General features: G+C 39.0%; 1 protein-coding gene and 1 non-coding gene across 2 annotated transcripts; both read left to right on the top strand.

Annotated features, from left to right (window-relative positions):
- Positions 1–1,989: 1,989 nt before the first annotated feature.
- On the top strand, positions 1,990–18,816 carry LOC146157409 (chitinase-3-like protein 1). The gene is made up of 14 exons (XM_083388207.1): positions 1,990–2,107; positions 2,545–2,708; positions 4,375–4,530; positions 5,056–5,184; positions 7,222–7,346; positions 7,927–8,050; positions 9,252–9,328; positions 9,974–10,085; positions 11,292–11,408; positions 13,478–13,581; positions 15,119–15,405; positions 16,525–16,640; positions 17,267–17,456; positions 18,623–18,816. Exons 1-14 carry the CDS (start codon positions 1,990–1,992, stop codon positions 18,814–18,816), a joined length of 2,013 nt encoding a protein of 670 aa, XP_083244333.1.
- Trnat-ggu (transfer RNA threonine (anticodon GGU)) lies at positions 15,938–16,012 on the top strand. The gene has a single exon. It is a non-coding gene; the product is annotated as a tRNA-Thr (tRNA).
- Positions 18,817–20,998: the final 2,182 nt, after the last annotated feature.

The following is a 20,998-nucleotide window of genomic DNA, read 5'->3' as shown; positions in this document are numbered from 1 at the left end:
TCCCTGGCTCACGCAAAACGACGTTACGATAAACCAAATATTTCATGAACGTGTGCTTTTAACTTTGTTAAATGTCTTAGGCTAAACACCTGTTGTTGTTTGCGGGAAATTTTAAATAAATCATAATTGGTGGTATTCTCCGGTATAAAAAAAATTAAAGAGCGCAACAGTATACGATAGAAAAAGGAAAAAAAAAACGCTTATTGCAAAATGGAAAAAATCCTAGATGCAACTGTCGCATTGAAACCACACGGATGGTGTATACCGTATTGTGATCTATCCCAGCTAAAGTAGTAATTACCAACAAACAAGGCACACTTATAAAATCACAGTCCTATAATAACCCTTTAGGCAAGAGTGTATTTCTCAAATGTTTTTAGATTAAAATTGAACTGTTTTTCAGGATATGATTTATGATTCAATTTGTCTTATATGATGCACCTGACGGATGAGATTTTTTTTCCCTTTGGCATTTACACGTTACCTCAGGCCTCCTAAAACAAAACCAACAAGGGGTGTCATCCCCTCTGCATATCTCCGTCTAGTTTTATTAATTACGTTTGATAGCCTTTGACATGAGAAAACATAAGCGCTTGCTGGGCTAACCGCCAGTTAAACAAAACGTAAAACACGAACGTTTAGCTGACGGCTGAATGGGGCGTTTTGCGTCAAGCAATGACCAGCATTTGACGCAATACACCGGCAGCTCTCGTAAAATTGTGTTCGTTGTTTTGGCAACAATATATAAGCTTTGCATTGAGAATTGCTTCTTCTTCCTAATTCCAATAAACTTCTTCCTAATTCCAATAAACTTGTGTTTCCGTCGATGCAACGCTTGAGGCCCCTTTCGACGTATAAATATCGCCGGTCACTGGAGACTCATTTAAAAAAAATTACTTTCGCAATTTTGCCCAAGTCAGCTTGAACCTGCTACATTGCTCCTCTATAAGGTGTCTAACTTATTTTTTTCTTTGTATTTTAAAGAAACTGAGAGCTGTTCAAAATTTGTCGAATCGGGAGAACAAACTAAGGTAAAACTATTAGGTTATGTTTAATTTATAGTTGTACATTAGCCTATATTTTATATTTGAAGAACTCGTAAGCTAGATTATTTTAAGCACACTTTGGCTTTCTAACAAAACAACTTAGCATTGCTTTTTATATTCAAGTTTAACCGTAAACGATTTGTTAACGAAAGTATTTTCGTTTTTTTTGCAATTTTGTAACAGCGATTTAAATTACTTTATTTATGTTAAATTTAGATGAAGATTGTCCTCTTTTTGTCACTGATTGTTGCCGCCGTTGCGCGACCCAGCGATGAAAAAGGTAAAAATACCGTTTAAATATCTGAATATGCTGTCTACTTTATGGGAGCTACTGTTTTTCTATCCCGTGAAAAGAGTGTCGATTCATTTAAAATCCCTGCTGTTAAAATCTAACAAGTAAAGTAACTAGTTAAAAGACAATATCCCAACTAATGGAAAATGAATGTGTAAATATGAAGATATCCCCTCGCCCTAACACGTAAATTACTACTATGACTTCAAAAAGGAGCAAATATTCCTTAGACTTTCCTTTCTTTGGTTTCTCCTTTAAATGACTAGGATTTATGACTTTAAAAGAAAAATAGCCCAAGGTATAGTTAAAAGAAAGGAATCCTCACTGCAGTGGGAATCAACTCCATTCAGATTTAAGGCATTATTTATTATTATCAGAAGCTTGATTTCTAAACGGTTACCAGCGAACGTCGTACGGATTTGTCCACCCCGTACTTTTACCGTAAAGCGTGCCGCGTGATTTGCAAACGTACCATGCCAATCAAACTAAAGCACAAGGTTTGCCTGTAACGCGAAATTTGGTCCGGGGCCAAAACTGAACCAGTTTTGGCGCTTGATTACGACCAAACCGATTTTGGCCGGACCAATTTTGGCGTGACATGCCAACCCCGGCCAGAAAGCTAAACCCATAACACGGGCAACCCAGAAAATCATGTTTCGGTTTTCCATCACCGAATATCAACTCCAGGTTGGCCAAAATACGGTGGAAACTCCTTATGAACGCCGTGTTCCACTTTTCATTGTCGTGTTTTCCATTCTCAATGATTCGGGTATTGTAGCTTAATAGAAGCGTCAATAAAGCATTCGTGATGGTCTTGCACTTTGAACAACGTTGTATATTGCAGCCTATTGCAGGGATTCTTAAACTTTTTTTACCGTGGACCCCTAAAAATATTTTTTTGCTTCGCATGGACCAGTGTAGGCAAGAAATTTTTAAATATGACGTCATAATACAAACAGACTTCAGAAATTTTCTGTTCCTGTCCTAAATATGTAAAATGAAACGAAGTCTAAATATATTCAGTGCAAAAACGTTTTATTTTCTTATTTTTTTTTTATATATAACCTACTTTTTTGTTGAAAAATTGATTCCTAAATATACGCTAATAGTTGAATTAGGCGTTCATGGACCCCTGAAACTAGTCCACGTACCCCCAAGGGGTCCATGGACCCCAGTTTAAGAACCCCTGGCCTATTGTATCTTCAGGTTTGCCCAGAGATGAGGGGGATTTCGATTATGCCAGGGTATGCTACTACACCAACTGGTCGCAATACCGGCCCGGCGAGGGAAAGTTTATGCCTACTGACCTGGACCCGTTTCTTTGTACTCATCTCCCTTATTCCTTCGTCGAGATCGGAACCAACAACGAGGTATCTTCAATTTGATAAGTCACTTTATAAACTAAGCGAGTTTTACCACCTTATATTTATCGTGAATAACAAGTTAGCGTGAGTTCTGGTATATTTAATCTTAGCGCTAATGTTCTGCCTCAGTAAGACCATCTGCCTGATTCTCAAAAATACCGAGAAACGTAATTACCATTATTAATTATTGACAACAACAACCAGCTTGCGCATTGCAATAATTTACATACATTATCGACTAAACAATCAACAACAAATCAAATACTTTTACATAACACTTTCCCTTATCATAGAATATATCTTTAAAACTGCAGCAATACATAGCAACAAATACGCTAATATTAACTATAACCACAATAATAAGAATCCCTTACAGTAATATAATAATGAAATAATTTCGCCCATCTCCACGATAATCGCATGATCTCACATGCTAAAGTCATACACATAGTCGCCAGGTGAATAGCGTGGTTACCGGCGCCTATGAAATGCACGAATGTTTAAAACCCATTGGGGTACTGAGTGTTTGAATTTAGAATTCCTTAAGTATAATTACTAACGGCTAAAGATGTTGCAAGACCGCAACAGCGAGAAAAAGATTCCGACAATCTTGAGCAATCATGGTTTAGCAGCTATTGCTGTTATTCTTGGTCCGTCTTCTGCCTGGAAAATGTTGAAGCTGCAATTGCCGCAATTATCTTGAAATATCAACTGGAGAAAAATTTACTCTTTTAGAGTATTGCCCTAAAAATACCGGTGGTGGGTAGTTGCATTTTATCGCGACCTAATTTTATCGCGTCCACAAATAAGTTCAATAGTAAAGACCACCTGGAGTATTTCGTGCCCCTTAAAAGTTTATATTTATTATGCTGGCCGTAAGGGATCATAATTTATTGCTCTTGCTCCTTTAAAGATTGGTCTTAGCTCGCATTCATTGAGAAGGTTCTACGGGCGACCTCAACAAGGTTATATGAAATTCCCTTAAGCAACGAACGATCTGTCTCGACCAGGAATCGAACCTGGGCCTTACCAACCACCGCGTGTTTTTTCAGCTTAAATTTTAAGATTGGTTTAGCTCACAGTCACTGCTAAGGGGCTCAGGGTGACCTCTACAACAAAGTTATACGAATTTTTCTCAAGCAACAAACGATCTGTCTCGACCAGGAATCGAACCTGGGCCTTACCAACCACCGCGTATTTTTTTCAGCTTAAATTTTAAGATTGGTTTAGCTCACAGTCACTGCTAAGGGGCTCAGGGTGACCTCTACAACAAAGTTATACGAATTTTTCTCAAGCAACAAACGATCTGTCTCCACCGGGAATCGAACCTGGGCCTTACCAACCACCGCGTGTTTTTTTTCAGCTTAAATTTTAAGATTGGTTTAGCTCACAGTCACTGCTAAGGTGCTCAGGGTGACCTCTACAACAAAGTTATACGAATTTCCCTCAAGCAACGAACGATCTGTCTCGACTGGGAATCGAACCCGGGCCCTACCAAACCTAGCTTGTTTTTTTTAGCTTAAATTTTAAGATTGGTTTAACTCACAATCATTGCTAAGGTGCTCCGGGCGACCTCTACAACAAAGTTATACGAATTTTTCTCAAGCAACAAACGATCTGTCTCGACTGGGAATCGAACCCGGGCCCTACCAAACCCAGCTTGTTTTTTCAGCTTAAATTGCGCGAGTGGAACGGAGATAAGTTGATTGCAGCTTCTGTTGCTTGGAAGCAGAGCAACCCCGAACTGCTCATAACTGCTGCTGTTGGAGGCTGGAACTTCGGAACAGAACGATTCACGGCCGTTTGTATAGACGAAAATACAATGCGGGTAAGGACATACCTATACAGTTTCTCATGTACAGCACTGTTTTCCATGTTTTTTCCATGCACATTGCAAGGGTACTTTGCATACCTTTCTTTGGATTTAAAACTACTTCTTTTTATACAGTTGTCTCTGCGCCATAAAGGTATGCGGGCAAAAGCAAGAACAGCGCCACAAACAAGCTTGCTTTTTTTTCGCTCGCGTGCAATGTGGCTCATGTTTTTTTGTAACATGTTTTTTTAATATTTGTTAAATAAGGTAATGCAATCCAAAAACGCCGTTTCAGACAACTGAACATGTAATTGGCCTGAATTGCGCCGGCAGGTCAACAACTTTAAAACACCTCATTTTCATTTTAATAAAATGTCAAATCATTTTTAAATGTGATGTACAAAAGGCTTTAGATCATCCTTTAAAAACAAAACAAAAAACTATTTAAAGTTATGTATATAGAGGTTCAGGGTCGTCATTTCACAAGACTTGTGTGTAACATTGCCGCCCAACTAAAACCTTAAACCATTTTCTTGACAGCACTTTGCCACCACTTCGGTCATCTTCCTCAGGGAGTGGGGATTCGATGGTCTGGATCTCGACTGGGAATACCCTGGATCGAGGGGTTCGCCTCCCGAGGACAAAGCGAAGTTTACGCGCCTCTGTGAGGTAACAAACTGTGCATCGTTTGAAAGTAAGCATTTCCATCAGGCTGCCAGTTGGCGAATTTTAAATACCGGTGTACATATATCTGCCTTTAAATCTGATGGATAACAATCGACAAAGCCCTGTCAATTCGCCTGTCTGGTGCTAATTCGACAAGATCGTCTATGTAAGGTGCCAAAGCCATCGTGCACCAGGGAACACACGAAAAGACCTAAAAAGCAACAATACTTATAGCAGAAAAATATTGCAAAATCATGACATTAAGACCAACGAGACAATAAAGCCAAATTTATACGCAGTAATTTCGAAAACAGAATAAGACCAAAATCTTCTGAATAAGACCTATCTGCCGGAATAAGGCCTAAATAGCCAAAATAATGAAACCGTAGGTAGTGGGTATGGGACAATCGGGGGCCATGGGTCTGGCATCGGCCGATCTGGTATCGGCGTTTGGGCGCCCTAGTTTGACCTGCGCCGTTAGGGTGCCTTTGTTTTAACACCGGATTTTTGGCCTTGTTTGGGTTTATTGTGGGTAATGGGTGGGGTTAGATAATGGGTTAAGATTGAATTCTGTCGGGGAGTTAGTGCTGTACTTAAGGGGGTTGGGGTTAGGAAAAATGTTGTATAGGCCTGATTCTGGCCATTTAGGTATTATTCCGACGGTTTTTGGACTCCGATTTATACGTTATTACGACTATTAGGTATATTAGTCCTATTTTGGTCTCATTCCAAGACGTGTTTTATTCCTAAGTTAATGTTGTTCTTATCTCGATCTTATAACTGGAGTTCGTACAACAATGTATTTATTAACCCTTGGGCCCGCATCAGCTACCATAATGTTGACCTTTACGTGCTCCGATCGATGTAGGCGAAAAGTTTCTACAAAAAGCGCCATCGCGTCTTCGCAACATTGGCGTGGGAATCGTGCCGACTGTCCCGGCGCTAATTCGCTCCGGGGGCGGGTATATGACATCACTGGGGGGCGCGTGGCCGATTTCCCACGCTCGATAGGAAAGCGACTGCTTGCCCCTGCGGCCTACTTTGTCAAACTCCGCCGTTGTTGAATATATATCACACAGTTAGTTCGGGGCTCGAAACTGCTAAAGATAAGGTTTAAAATCACTTTCTCGAGTAAGAACATTGAACAGTGTGGTAGTCGGTATACGGCAAGCATAAATGTACATCGCACGCTACGTGTAGGCATTGATGTACACTGTACAGCTGTCCCTCACCATAAGAGTTGTGCTCAAAATGACTCTGATCCGTTCGGCTTCCGTCCAAAGAATGACATAAGTAAGAATACTATAAGTACGGAGTCTGGGCAGCACTATAAGTTTGAGGAGGTCCTAGCTTAACAAGGATATCGCACACGCTAACTTGTCGACCACATATCCTCGCTTCGACACGAAAAGAATGCCTATTCCTTAAACCTAAGCGTTTCCATGTGAGCTTACGCTTCCGTGCCTTTCCGTGCGATTTCTTTAATTTTTTGTAATATAAAATCACGACAAAAATATCCAAATCAACAGCTGATAAAACAGCCTTGGGTGTTATGGTTTCACATCAAATAGTGAATTTAAAATCAAAGCAAAATAAATAAAACCAAGGTAAATACTAATATCGGATCATGTGAAGAACCCCACTAATAAGGCGTCGACTTAAAATAGAAAAAAACTAATGTTTTCGGTATTATTGCTACGAAACTATAAGTTGTAACTTATTAGCAAAGCAAAATTCGAGGGTGTACTATAGCAATGGAATCAGTTTGGGTTTGTCTTCAGTCCGGTATTTTCAGTCCGGCTCTACCTATATTGGACAAGGAAAAATACACACACATATGTGTGTTAACAACTGTAACCTAACCCTTCTAAAGCTGATTTTAAACCAGCGATTGCGGCTTAATTACGTATCATAAGTACACCGAAAGCTTTTGCAAACTCACCGAATCCGTGTATCCGGCCCTGCTTGCATCATTGATTGACAGATTGGAAGAGTATGCGATGGCTTTCGTTGTACTATATTGTGGTTATTTTTTTACAGATCCTCATGGAAGAGTTTGTATATGAGGCGGAAGTGACCGGAAGGCCGAGGTTGATCCTGACCTCTGCAGTAGCTGCCGGGGACGCAACAATCGAGAAGGGTTACGAGATTGAGGCAGTTTGCAAGTAAGTAACTCTGGTCCTCCAATACCCGGGTGTTTTTGTTTTTTAAATCATATTTTGCCTACGACAATTGGTATTCCTAGGCAGTCACCCATTCAAGTACTAATCAATCCCGACGTTGCTTAACTTCCGAGATTTATTTTGATTTTTTTTTTGATTTTTTTTTATTGGGCGTAAGATCGATTTTCTCAAAAACAGTGTCAAGCGGTTTTGCGCCGCACCTATATTTGATTAAAAGTCCTGCTTATTTATTGTTGTTTGTGGGACGTGTGGGAAAGAAGGAAGGTCGTAAAACAAGTGTGCAGCTAAGCTTCAACTGCATATGAGACAATCTTAACATCGAATTCGAAAAGTGGCTGTGACCTAATTATAAATGCCCACTAAAAATTGGCATAACGTCAGCTTTGGAAAAACGCCTGCCCGTAAACAGCAAATTACCGTTTATAACCGTAAGTTAGACAGAAGGTAGCTCGACATGTATAAGTATTTTCATTTTCAAAAATGAACTCCAGGTGTCTTGTATAGACTGGACTGGCGTGCCCTTTTACTACTGCAGTCGTACAGTGGTTATTGTTTCTTGTAGTATCCTAGATCTTGTTCACATCATGACGTACGATTTCCATGGAGGTTCATGGGAAGACTTCACAGGCCACAACGCCCCGCTGTACGGAAACACAGGCGCTCCCGAGGCAGCGAACTTTAACGTCGTAAGCTTTTGTTTATTTAACTTCAACAAATTATACCTCATAAATATAAAAAAATAGAAATATTTTTAGAAATGATTTTTCATTCTGGTTGGTTTGAGACCCAATCACAACTAATTTTGATTAATCTAAAATTTGGGGGTTGAAGGGGTTATACGGGGGGGATGAACACCGAAATCAAGTTGGGATCGGGTAAATATTAAGGTAAACGCCAAAATGAACATATGTGCCAAAAATCTCACGTCTACCAAATACCTATATTGTATGCATGCCAGAAGGTTTTTTTAACACATATCTCCTCAACTGTTGTAAACAAGGCTTGATAAGGAGTCTTTTTAAAGTTGTATGCCTATATTTGTGCTTCGGTTTAGCGTGTTTTGTGAATTTAATTTTGCTGAAGTTTTTTTTTTCTGCCAGGTAACCTCGGTTTAAAGAAATTTAACCTTATCAGTACGCTTTGGCTGCTGTATCATATTATGTTTGAATAATGTTGACCTGGAACTTTGACGCTGGCGTGTTTGCTTGGTAAAAAATGAAAACGATAATATATGGGAAAGGAGTTCAATTGATGATAGGGTAAATGTATCTATAAGTACTAAAATAAAACAGTTCTTAGCAAAAGCAACCGAGCTGGGCATTTCACTGACCTGTAGTACAAATAGCAAATTTTGGAGCATAAATAAAGTAAGACGTAATAAGAATATATCAAAGCCCATCTAGAAGTAGGTATCATTTTGAACGTTTCGAATAACTCTTTATGTTGTAAATGAATAAAGAGTTATTCGAAACGTTCAAATAGCTAATTGTTATAAAAACACACAAAAAACTTTAGCAAAAGTCGCCTAAAAGCCTACAAACAAAATGAAGTGCTTAATTTTGCAAGTTTAATAAATTATTTCAACATGTAAATTAAAAATATGGGCCACGAGCGGAACCGAATGTGGCCAGCCCCCTCCCTATACTGAATTTTTGCCTATTATTACTTAGTGACGTCATACCTACATTTTTTTTTATGTTCCCTGACCCAAACAATAATACTGATCCGCCCCTGTGCTATAGGGAATGCGCAAGTCAGTACAAATTGACTCAATTTGACGTCAAATTCCCTTTACCGAGCAACACTCCACTCCATACAAGTAAATTTAACTTTCTGGCTGAATCATTATTTGCGTCGTTTAATTCCGGTGTTCCTTTTAACATTTAGCACGATGCGGTCAACATTTGGTTGGATGGAGGCTGCGAGCCAAGGAAACTTGTTCTCGGGGTTCCCACTTATGGAAGGTGAGATCAAACAGGACCGTCACTTTACCAGTTTAGCTACACAGGATCAGAGGGTGAAACTCGGCCAAATTTACCGATCTGTTTGAGACCAGAGTCCGGTTCGCACTCTACAGTATATATTCCATCCATTTACCTAACACAACTAGGATGTAATATAACTCATACCCCCACAATACAGAGTAAGTAATTACCTTTTTCTATTCCACCTTAATGATTTACAGTTTGCAGCCTTATTTCAGATCCCAGTCCCCACTAATACAATCCAATCATAAAATAAGCTATTGCTGCCAGGCATAATGTATAACCAAAAAAGTCATACAAAGATATAGCATTATCCTGATAAAGGCGTCTTGTATAGAATGTCGAAACGTACATTGTTTATAATAAAACTGCTGGATGAGCAATACTCGGTTATATAAATCAAAAAACAGCTCCTCTGGTAATTGTAATTCTTTAGTTCAGTGTCATACACCCTGAAGTTCAGTGTCATTCACCTTGACGAAAGCGACTTGCCTAGGTTGCCGAAACGTTGGTAAAGAATTACAATTACCAGAGGAGCTGTTTTTTTTAAGCCTGGTAGCAACAGTTTAAATACTCGTTTATAATCGATTCATGCCTGAATAATGATCTCTTTGTGTCGCACAGAACCTACACTCTTGTCGATCCCGTTAACGATTATGGCTACAACGCAACAGGTGACGGCCCCGGTGCAGCTGGAACTTATACAAGAGAGGCGGGATTTCTTGCCTATTACGAGGTAATTCAATGATTTCGTTGTGTACGTCAAACGCAGTGAGTAAATGGTATAAGTAGTAACTGACGACGATAAACAATTTATACTAATGCCAATAATATCCGGCATTTTGACACAACGTTTTGCGATGCATTCAGATACAAAACCTTATTAATGGGCTAAGGCAACCAAAATAGATTAAATTAAAACGTTCAAAGGAAATGTTTTTCACGTTATTAGGGTAACATTCGCTTTCACACCAGGTCAAGTTATGTCCTAGGTCGTTTTTATTACTTTTTAATAAGTACCTTAGGGTCAAAATCTTTGCACTTCATAGCAAATCATGTCTGAAACGCAGATCAGCACCTATACCACCTTGGTATGTTAGTAGTAGGCTACCGATACCACCACTGGACTTCTGGTATCGACTACGATCCGGTATTATTGGACATAACTTATTTTCAATATGTAGACCAGGGGTGGGCAAATGTATTCATTGGAAGAGCCATTTGCAGAAAATAGCCTACAAGTACCAGAAAGCCTCAAAATTATTTCAATACAAAAACGGTAAACAATGCAAGTTCAGCAACGGTAATAATTAGCACAATAATAAGAACGGTGATAACAAAATAACAAGTACAATATCGGTCTTTTGTTGACTAACTCTTCGTATTCTATGTCTACTGTTACATCATAAACGAAATGATGGCCGAAATAAAGAAAAATAAAGACGTTCATAAACGTAAATAAAGACGTTCATAAACGGTACTCTTGTGAGCGTTTAAAATCTTTTGGGAATTTTACGATTCAACTAGAAGAGCCACAAAAAATATGCCAGAGAGCCGCATGCGGCTCGCGAGCCACAGTTTGCCCAGCCCTAATGTAGACAATTCTCCTATGTATAAGACCACTGTACTTTTGTTGTGAAACAGTTTTGTATATCAGGGAGACTGAGGAAGGGTAGTGAGAAGCAAGACTATGTGGCCTTGGTGAGGTTGGGGACACGTATAAGCTCAATACGCTAAGGAAGTGGAGTCATGGGTTCTAAGATTGAATTTGAATCGCACAGCATACATTATGTCTGTCCACACTTATTTTATATTTTTTATGTATATCCTTTATTTCCATAGGAATATTTTGCCCCGATTAATTAAACATTCACTTCCACTCACCAGCGTCTACCCATAAAACGCGTTACATCAAATATTTAAACCGCGGTGGTTTATTCAGATCTGTCCGCTTGTTTCCAGCGGAACCGTAATTTATAATGAGGATGTGATGGCCCCTGCTCTGGTATACGGCGATCAGTGGATATCCTACGACGACAAGGCATCCATTACCACGAAGGTAAAAACATATTATGCTAAATAATCCATTTCAAATGCCATCAAACTTTCAACCAGGGCTTTGGAGCCAGAGCCCCGGAGCCGTACATTTTTAACGGAGCCTGAGCTGGAGCCAGAGCTCTATACGTGAAATTTAAATGAAGCTGGAGCAGGAGCTGGAGCCAGTTGTTTAAAAAAAATAGCTCCGGCTCCGATGTATTTCATAAGATGCAATGCTTCCAGCCTTCCACTAAAAGCTGAATTCACATAATTTAACAACAACTTTTCCGAAATTAGGAATTGTTGCCTCTTTTGCGCACCTTTTCTAATTAACCATTGCGGTGTTTCGTTTGTGAATATTTTTAAACGCTAGATATTGCAAATTAAGCGTTCAGCCTTAAACCTCAGTTTTTGACGTAATGGAGCCGGAGCTGGAGCCGGAGTAGTGGTATCAATAAGCTCGGGAGCTGGAGCTGGAGCTAACCTATGATAAAAGAGAGCTCCGGAGCTGGAGCCGGAGCCGTTTAACATTTACGACTGCTCCAAACCCTGCCTTCAACTGACAACTTTTCTAATAAATGGCTGTTTTACGCAAACTTTAAAAGCTACTAAATAAACCTTTCACAAAACCTAAAACAAAAAGTTACGAATAGCTCTATGGAGCCAAATAAAACAAACATAACAACCATCTTACCCGTAGACTAAAATCGGCCCAAGTATACAAAAGATATAACAGTATACCTATTAGGTCAGGGTTTGTTACTTTTTTTACCGTGGACCCCTAAATTCTCTTTTAGCCTCGCGTGGACCACGGTATAGGCAAAGAAAATCATAAATTGACGTCATAGTACAAATAGACTTCTTAATCTGCTGATTTCGGTCCAAAAATGTGAACGTGTAATAGTGTCTAAAATACATTCAGTGCAAAACCGTTTTATTTTTAATCAAACTGTTTTCTTTAAAAAAATGATTACTTCCCAAATATATTTACACTTATATTTCAATTTGGCCTTCATGGACCCCCTAAAACTAGTTTACAAACCCCCAAGGGGTACATGGACACCAGTTTAAGAACCCCTGTATTAGGTCTATTTTTCTATTCCAAGCCATAATGTTGCAGCAGTGTTGTAAACAAGTCATTTTGAAATGACTTACGTCCCAGTCAAGTCATTCGTAAAATAACTTGTCTTTTTGAATAAATAACAAGTCAAGTCCCAGTCCAAGTCATCGGTTGCCCAAGCCAAGTCCCAGTCAAGTCATTATTAGAACAAGTCAACTTCAAGTCCAGCCCTCAAAAAAATAAAACTTTAAATTATGAAAACCGGCAAACTCCTCCGATTATTATGAGCAACTCAAGTCAAAAATAAATTAAAAGCAGCATATAACAAGCAAATTCTTTTATGTGCAAAGATTGGGCTAAATAACGCAATTTTATAATTAATTGCTTAATTAAAACAATTTATTTTAACCCAAGTCATTTGTCCAAATGACTTAAGTCAAGTCAAGTCATTTGCCCAAAATACTTAAGTCAAGTCAAGTCTTTTTGCCCAAAATACTTAAGTCAAGTCAAGTCATTTAAAAACAGTGACTTAAGTGCACTTAAGTCAAGTCATTGACTTAAGTCATTACAACGTGTTGCAGTACCTGCTGATGCCCGTTTGTCGATTCAACCTCGCATCGCTAATTGGCTGAAAATAGTAAACACCTTCCTCAACTGTTAGAGCAGGGGTTCTTGAACTGGGGTCCATGGACCCCCTGGGGGTCTGTGAACTAGTTTTAGGGGTCCATAAAAGCCTAATTACAAAAATAGTGTATACTTAAAGTAATTAAAGTTTAAAAGAAAACAATTTAATTAAAAATTAAACGGTTTTGCACTGAATGTATAGTTAGACTCACATTTTTCGGACCGAAATAACAGAGTCATGAAGTCTATTTAATTTGTGACGTCAATTTATGACGTCATTTTGGAGCATTTCTTGTCTACCGGGGTCCATGCGAAGCAAAAAAAAATTAGGGGTTCGCGGTAAAAAAAGGTTAAGAACCCCTGTGTTAGAGTGTTGGTCATCACAGTTTGCGTTTCGTTCATTTCAGGTGAACTACATGAAAAACAGAGGGCTTGGAGGAATCATGGTGTGGGCATACGACAACGATGATTTCCAAAACATATGTGGTCAGGGGAGATATCCGATTCTCAGGTATACAGGGAGCAGTAAATCTGGATGTTTTGAAGGGCTGTTTATTGTTGCTTCGACCGTTTTATTCCAAACCAGGCGTGTACAACATGAGGCACGCGTGCCAAATGTGAAACGCGACCTAATAAAAAATTGCACGCAAGCACCCCCAAAATACAGCCAATTGTCAAAAAAGCTAAATTTGTTATACCGTCAATTGTCTTTGTTTATTCACAATACAAAACAATTCCAGGAATTACGACAACAAACAATTACTTCTGACATTACACTATACTGTTTTTTTTATTTTATTGTATGAAAGCGCTTTTAATATTACAAAAAAAAAATAGTTGCCAAACTTTGGCACGGGAAGAAGTTACAAGATAAAATTTGGCACGTCGACGTGTTTGAGTTGGACACCCCTGTTCTAAACCAACTGATGTAAAAAAAAAACGTTTTCAGCGAGAATACCACAATGCTTAATAGGCCTTGTGCCAGTAAAATTAGCTACATATGTTACTTGTTATGTTGGGGTTATGCACGATCGTTCGCTGCCATTAATCCTAACGAAAACGTTGGACAACTAAAAATACCAGATGAGCTATAATGATTAATAATATACCTGGTAGCTACAGTTCATTTGTCGGGGCTCTATGTAATTTAATTACACGTCTGTGTAGAGCCGAAGACACTAAAGGTATGACAAAGGATTTTTTATTTCGCGAAAAACTACAACCTTAAGAAGTTGCATTCAACGCAAGCAATTTTTTTTATTAAACTTCGAAACTTGATGCAGGGGGATAACGATATAAGCGCTTTCCAACCATTTTCCCAAACTTAAATTAAATAAATATATGTAAACTTAAAGGCTGCATGTAAATTTGACACATTGGTGATGCCAAGCTGAAGCCTAAGTTGAATGAACCAGTTAGGCTATTGGTTTATTTATTTTGTTGATAAAAACATTTGACAAGTTCTTTGGTTCTTACCTCTTGGTTTAAATGTTTCTTGCCCTTTAAGTTATTTCCCAGTAAGTGAATATATATACTTCAGCAACTCATATAGATAGCAGAGAGAAACTTGTATAGTGGTGTTTTGACTAAAATATTTTCATTGCTAAACTATAGACTAAAGTATTTAGGTCGAAATAAAAGTGTTGCAATAACTTAAGTCATTGACTTGGCTTAAGTGCACTTAAGCCACTGTTTTCAAATGACTTGACTTAACTTAACTTAAGTCGTTTGACCAAAAAACTTAAGTTTACAAACTTTAATCGTTTAATAGTTTACTTTTATGACAATGACATGACTTGAAATTAACTTGCTCTCATAATCACTTGACCGGGACTTGACTTAGGCAACCGATGACTTGAACTGGGACTTGACTTGGACTTAAGTGTTGTTCAAGTGACTTCGTCAGGACTTAAGTCATTTCAAAATGACTTGTTTACCACACTGGGAAATGATTTAACTTGCGTTTTTTAGACAAAAGCGACCTAACTTAGACGTGAACCGTTTTTAACCACTTAGCTACAACACTGGTGATTCGCGACCTTTTGCAGGACCATCTACTACGAACTCACCAACGAGATGAGCCCGAACTGCCACGTAAGGCCAACCACAACGGCAGTGACCTGGTGGCCCAACCCCGATGCTACCAATCCGCCATTGGAAATCGACTGCCCCTTCGATGGCCCAACGCCCACTTTCACGCCCACCGACCCCGTTTCCAGTACCGCTGATACGAGCTCGACGACGCCTACCGATCCCATTTCCACCACTAGCGGCGGCAACAACACGGTGACTACAACCACCACTCAAAGGACCTCGACGTTCACACGCTGCGAAGGTGAGAGCCGTCTATTTGTCACGATTTATTTGCGTTAGATTGTTTACCTGGCCGCAGGCAAGCAGACAGACTTAACACAGAATACGCAACACGTTTTTTTAGAAGGGCTAGATAACAGTCGCTAACACATATATGTGTGTGTATCTTTTATTAATTAATAACATGGTACTGTAGATCTTCTTCAATGTGAAGTTGCTTGTACTAACAGAATGTAACAAGCATTGGCGTATGGTTGTTTCTCGACTTGCTCCTCCCTGTGTAGCTCAGTTGGTAGAGCGACGATCCCGACATGACCGGAGGTCGTGAGTTCGAACCTCACTACAGGCAAGTTTTACGAACAGGATTTAGCAGGCAATGGTGCTATGTTTGTTTATCGACTCGCTCCTCTATGAGCCTGTGCAATTCAGTTGGTAGAGCGACGGTCCTGGTATGACCGGAGGTCGTGAGTTCGAACCTCACTGCAGGCAAGTTTTACGAACAGGATTTAGCAGGCAATGGTGCTATGTTTGTTTCTCGACTCGCTCCTCTATGAGCCTGTGCAACTCAGTTGGTAGAGCGACGGTCCTGGTATGACCGGAGGTCGTGAGTTCGAACCTCACTGCAGGCAAGTTTTACGAACAGGATTTAGCAGGCAATGGTGCTATGTTTGTTTCTCGACTCGCTCCTCTATGAGCCTGTGCAATTCAGTTGGTAGAGCGACGGTCCTGGTATGACCGGAGGTAGTGAGTTCGAACCTCACTGCAGGCAAGTTTTACGAACAGGATTTAGCAGGCAATGGTGCCATGTTTGTTTCTTGACTCGCTCCTCTATGAGCCTGTGCAATTCAGTTGGTAGAGCGACGGTCCTGGTATGACCGGAGGTCGTGAGTTCAAACCTCACTGCAGGCAAGTTGTTTTTCTAGCGCCTGCCTTGCATCATTTATCGACAGATTCTGGTTAGTCTGCGATGGCTTTCGATGTACTAATTATACGTAAGCCGTAATCGTTGATCAAAAAGCAGCTTCAGAAGGGCTAGATCGCAGTTGTTAACACACTTACGGTTGTGCATCTTTAATTTGATTCATAAGTTATATACTTTGGTGTACACATTTTCGTACTAACGTTTCCTTTCGTCGTTTAGGACCGGACTGTTTCTTTAGCTGCACAACGAAGCCGAACGGCATGTACCCCGATCCTAACAATTGTGAAACCTACTACGTGTGCGCCAACCAGGAGACCCATCCCGGCCGTTGCAGCGTAAGATTGCATTCAAAGCATTTGCCGTTATAGAAAGTCTTTTTTATGCTGCATTACTACATTTATGTTTATGCAACCATAAATTTTTATGGTTATACAAACGGCGATTTCAGAATTTGAAGCCAAGTATATATATCCCTTTTCTTCCTACTGTATAAATGTTTCTTTCCTACTGTATAAAAATATTAAAGTTTTTAAACACTGATTGAACACCATCGACGTCGTTTTGAGCAAAATATCAATTAGAGTCAATGTTGTTCAGGTTTGGCAGCCCAATCGTTAAAGTAGTTTTAAACAGGTTTGGCAGCCCAATCGTTAAAGTAGTTTTAAACAGGTTTGGCAGCCCAATCGTTAAAGTAGTTTTAATATTCCTAATTTTGAATTCATTTACTATTGTGATTACGTTGAATTGCAGGCTTCTTTTTTTATAAAGTATGGGAATTCTTTAACCATGCATACCATCAAGCAAAATGCAATTTACTATTTGTTTCGTCGTGGATAATATATCCGTTTAGGTCGTGCCGCATTTGCCCTTTGAAACAAAATTGATGAAACATTTTTTTTCGTAAACTTTGTGCCGGCGAGTCTCACTCATAGCTAATGGTCGGCGTGTTTTGTTCGTGCAGAGTGGGCTATTGTACAACCCAGTATCCGAAGGCTGCGATTGGCCTTACAATGTAGACTGTGGCGACAGACCACTCCCGGCTACTACAGAAGCGATGACGACATCGAATTTTGTGTCGGCAACCACCAACGTTGATACGACCACTGAGACTGTTAGCACAACCCAGACTGCTACAGTCACCAACGCCCCATGTAAGACCCTAGGGCAGGGGTTTAAAACTTATATTTTTTCAAGCTGGCGGCACACTAAACAGCACAAAAACCAGGGCACATTTTTGGCAGAATAACAACGCCATAAAATCACTCGCCCTCGATATGTAACTTCACAAGGACAGAAATAGATGAATGCTTTGAAATTATCAGTTTTCCAAAGGATAGTTTGCCTTTTATTCGCATGTTAGCTTGCTCTACATGCATATTTATATTACAATTTTCCAAAATAAAAGTTTAACACTTAGAAAAAACTCTCGATGCACACTGGTGTGCCGCTACAACTATTTGTGATTTTGTCGTCATTAAACTCGCCTCTCGATATAGAAGCACCAATGTAAATCATCTTTGGTCGACAGTATGAGGAAAAACAAATTGGTCACCAGTTGATATCTTTACAACGAATCGTTTGCCAATTTTGTTTGTTGTTAAGTTACCCTTGTTGATAGGCTGGGTTTAAGTTTCGCAGTTCCTTCCCTTTCGACCCACAAGTTTTAATTAACAATGAAATTCTCCGTTTTGGGCAAAATAATTTTTGTCAAATTTTAACTTGAAGTAACTTCAATTATTCTGGAATAGACGTCCTAATTTAACTTACTGCTTCCCAAAACAAGAAAATGTTTTACTAAGATTAATGTGCTTTAAAACGAGTTGCCCAACCGCTCAATCGCAATTCTTCGTGAGATTAAAAATACAAAAACGATTAGGGTAGAAAAACAGCTGGTCAAACTTACCTCAACACAATTCGATCAGCCCTACTGAGACTGTGTTTTAAATCAGTTAAAGGAATTTATGCGCCTCTTGGTGCAAGTATAATTTCACGTTTTGAATTATACTTAGACAAATTCGTTTCCCCAAATTTGGTTCTGTTGCTACTTCAACACATTTTTAACAAACTGCTATTTGCAGCAAAGCCGGCAAGCTATTATCTGTTTAACAAACATATGTATGCGCGTCCTTCTAATTTATCAAGTGTTCAGAATTTAAAGAAAAATCTTAACTGGTCATGGTTAAATAGGCAAACTAAATATCTGCATAAATCATTTTTATGTATTTTTAAAATTTTCAATAAAAATTCGGTCATTTTTCTTTACCTAAGTACATATAACGGAAAATGCTTTTCCGGGGACAATAAGCTTAAATCTAAGCGACTTTTTCCTCTTTAACAGCATTCTCATGCGAGGGAAAAGCCGACGGGGATTACCCGAACCCGGAGAGCTGCACCAGCTTTTACAAGTGCTCGGGAGGCGTGGAAACACGAATTGAATGTGCGGCCGGTCTCGTGTACGTAAATGGCATTTGCAACTGGCCAGCCATTCCAGGTGATACCAGCACCTGCTGAGCAATGCGCCGAAGAGAATCCTCGTTTTGTGTGTGACGCGGTCCGTTAATTGGATCTGCTTTCATCTGGTGTACCGCCGGCGCCCGGTTGTAGCGCGTATTTCCAATCAATAAAGTGCAAACGCAAAGGCGGTGGAGGTTACAGTATCACGCTGTGTGTGTTTTGGTCAGTTTTTTTTTGTTGCCAGTGGTCTGTGCATTTCGTAAAGCAGCTCAGTTTAGTTTTAAGAGATTTATATTTATTGGATAAGATCTTTAGGATTTTTTGTTATTTTTTTGCTAAATATGTAGGGAAGAACGGCGGTGGTTGATACAATTTTGACATATTATATAATGGCTTGTTTTTCTTTTGAAAGAATGAAATAAAATATTCGCCATATAAAAATACGATCTTTTAGCAATAAGTTGCCGCAGGTTCTTTAAAAAGATTTTGTCCATAGCAATTTTTTTACCTTTTTTAAGAAGTTGACAAAATTGGTACAACTTGCCCCGTACACCGGTCGGTTGCAACAAGTAAAAACAACCGCAAGATTTTTTTCATTTTTTTTTATTTTTTATTGTTTTGCTAAATATGTAAACGAGCGTTAATTATTCTGTTCAGTACTTTGCGCGTAACATGCCATTTTCGGCCGCTTTCTTATCACAATTATTTAGTTTAAATCAGATGCATTTATTCTTTTAAAAGACTGACAAAAAATAGTCTGGGATTTTCTGAAACATTATCAAGCTGCAGTTAAATCTGTGACTGACCGGTGTAATTTAGAACTAGATAGTTTCTGAAGGGCTTGTCGCCTAAATTTTAAATACCGATAATTTAAAAGTGCTATCTCAATTAAATCGTTTTAAAAATACCTTGCTCACGATTTTCTTATTATTTAACATTATTTTTGTCGATCGTTTTAAATAAAAAATTGCAATTAGAAAACCGCCGAGACGTGTTACGCGCAAAGTATTGAACAAGTAAATTAAGGTTTACATATTTAGCAAAAAAATTAAAAATGAAAAAAATATCATCAATGAAAATTATTATGACAGGCTTTTCCTATTGAATCCTTCCTAATAGTTTGGTATTGATAATTTAGCGTATGTGAAGTAAAGAAACTGTTAACCAACCCCAAAAAGTGTCACTAACTTTGCGGCTGTAATCCAAACTTGCGAGCACATAGCTACAACCGGTTCAATTTCGGAAGACCAACAGAATTTGAAAGGAGCAATAAGAAAAAAGGTTAGTTTCAAACAACGTGTAAATAAAAAAAGTACAAATAAATGTTTCAGTCCTCGTCAGCGGACTGGGTTAAATCATTTTTTGGGGGGGGGTTAAATTGTTTTTTCATATTGATTAAAATGAAAACATGTGTTAACATTTCGAGTTATTTAGCCAACTAACTTTTTTTCAGTTAAACTATGTATTTGTAACCACCTAATTATAGCAATTTTACAGTATTGACCTGTGAATATGGTTTGTCAGATACGCGCATGCCCTGTTTCGTTTCATGCAAAACCGAAAACGCCCTTTGGAACACTATTTTTTTTATCACATATGCTATTATCACTTTATCACATGCTACCATTATCTGAAAAAGGAAAATTTAAACGTGTGTCGAGACCCTGTTATTTTGCACCACCGAAGCTAGCAATTCGGTCAGCCACAATAACGCACTGTTTACCAGACTTTTTGTAACCTCTTTGTAAGTTAACATGGCCGCTACGAAATCAGCAACTTTTTTTTATCCCCAACCTATATGTTGTGTAATTTTTACGCCTCTAAGGTGAACAAAAGGACTGGCTTTTTGCAAAGTGTACAGGTAAACTAGAGATACTCCTCGTCATGCATGCCTACAGTCGGTAATCACAGTTTCGTGTGGCCTCCATTACCCCCAAAAGGCACTGAAGCGACACGGCTGTACTTACCTGAATTCCTGACATACTTAAAGGGCTAACTACTGGGCTTTAAAGTTTAGGACAGAGCCTTGCCGCGCTGCATAGGGCGTTGATAGAAGCAAGCCATAGTCCTGGCAAATCTGAAAGCAAAACACTGGTGGATAAATTCGTAAGTTAGTAAAGCGTTTAAAGTTTTAGTTTTTTAGATACATATAGCATTGACTTGAACAGTAGCTCGGACTCTATGTTGTTCAACAATAGAAAGTAAACTATTTTTTGCTGTAAAAATGCTGACTTAAAAC

Source organism: Ascidiella aspersa, chromosome 4 (assembly GCF_963924565.1).
Source record: "Ascidiella aspersa chromosome 4, kaAscAspe10.2, whole genome shotgun sequence".
NCBI classification, from domain to species: Eukaryota; Metazoa; Chordata; class Ascidiacea; order Phlebobranchia; family Ascidiidae; genus Ascidiella; species Ascidiella aspersa.
This window is presented reverse-complemented; position numbering and strand designations above follow the sequence as displayed.

Coding starts and splice junctions, on each gene's coding strand:
- LOC146157409 (XM_083388207.1), top strand. CDS start 1,990: ATGTTTCGGTTTTCCATCACCGAATATCAACTCCAGGTTGGCCAAAAT. Junction 4,531..5,055: donor TAGACGAAAATACAATGCGG/GTAAGGACATAC, acceptor TTTTCTTGACAG/CACTTTGCCACCACTTCGGT. Junction 9,329..9,973: donor GGGGTTCCCACTTATGGAAG/GTGAGATCAAAC, acceptor TGTGTCGCACAG/AACCTACACTCTTGTCGATC.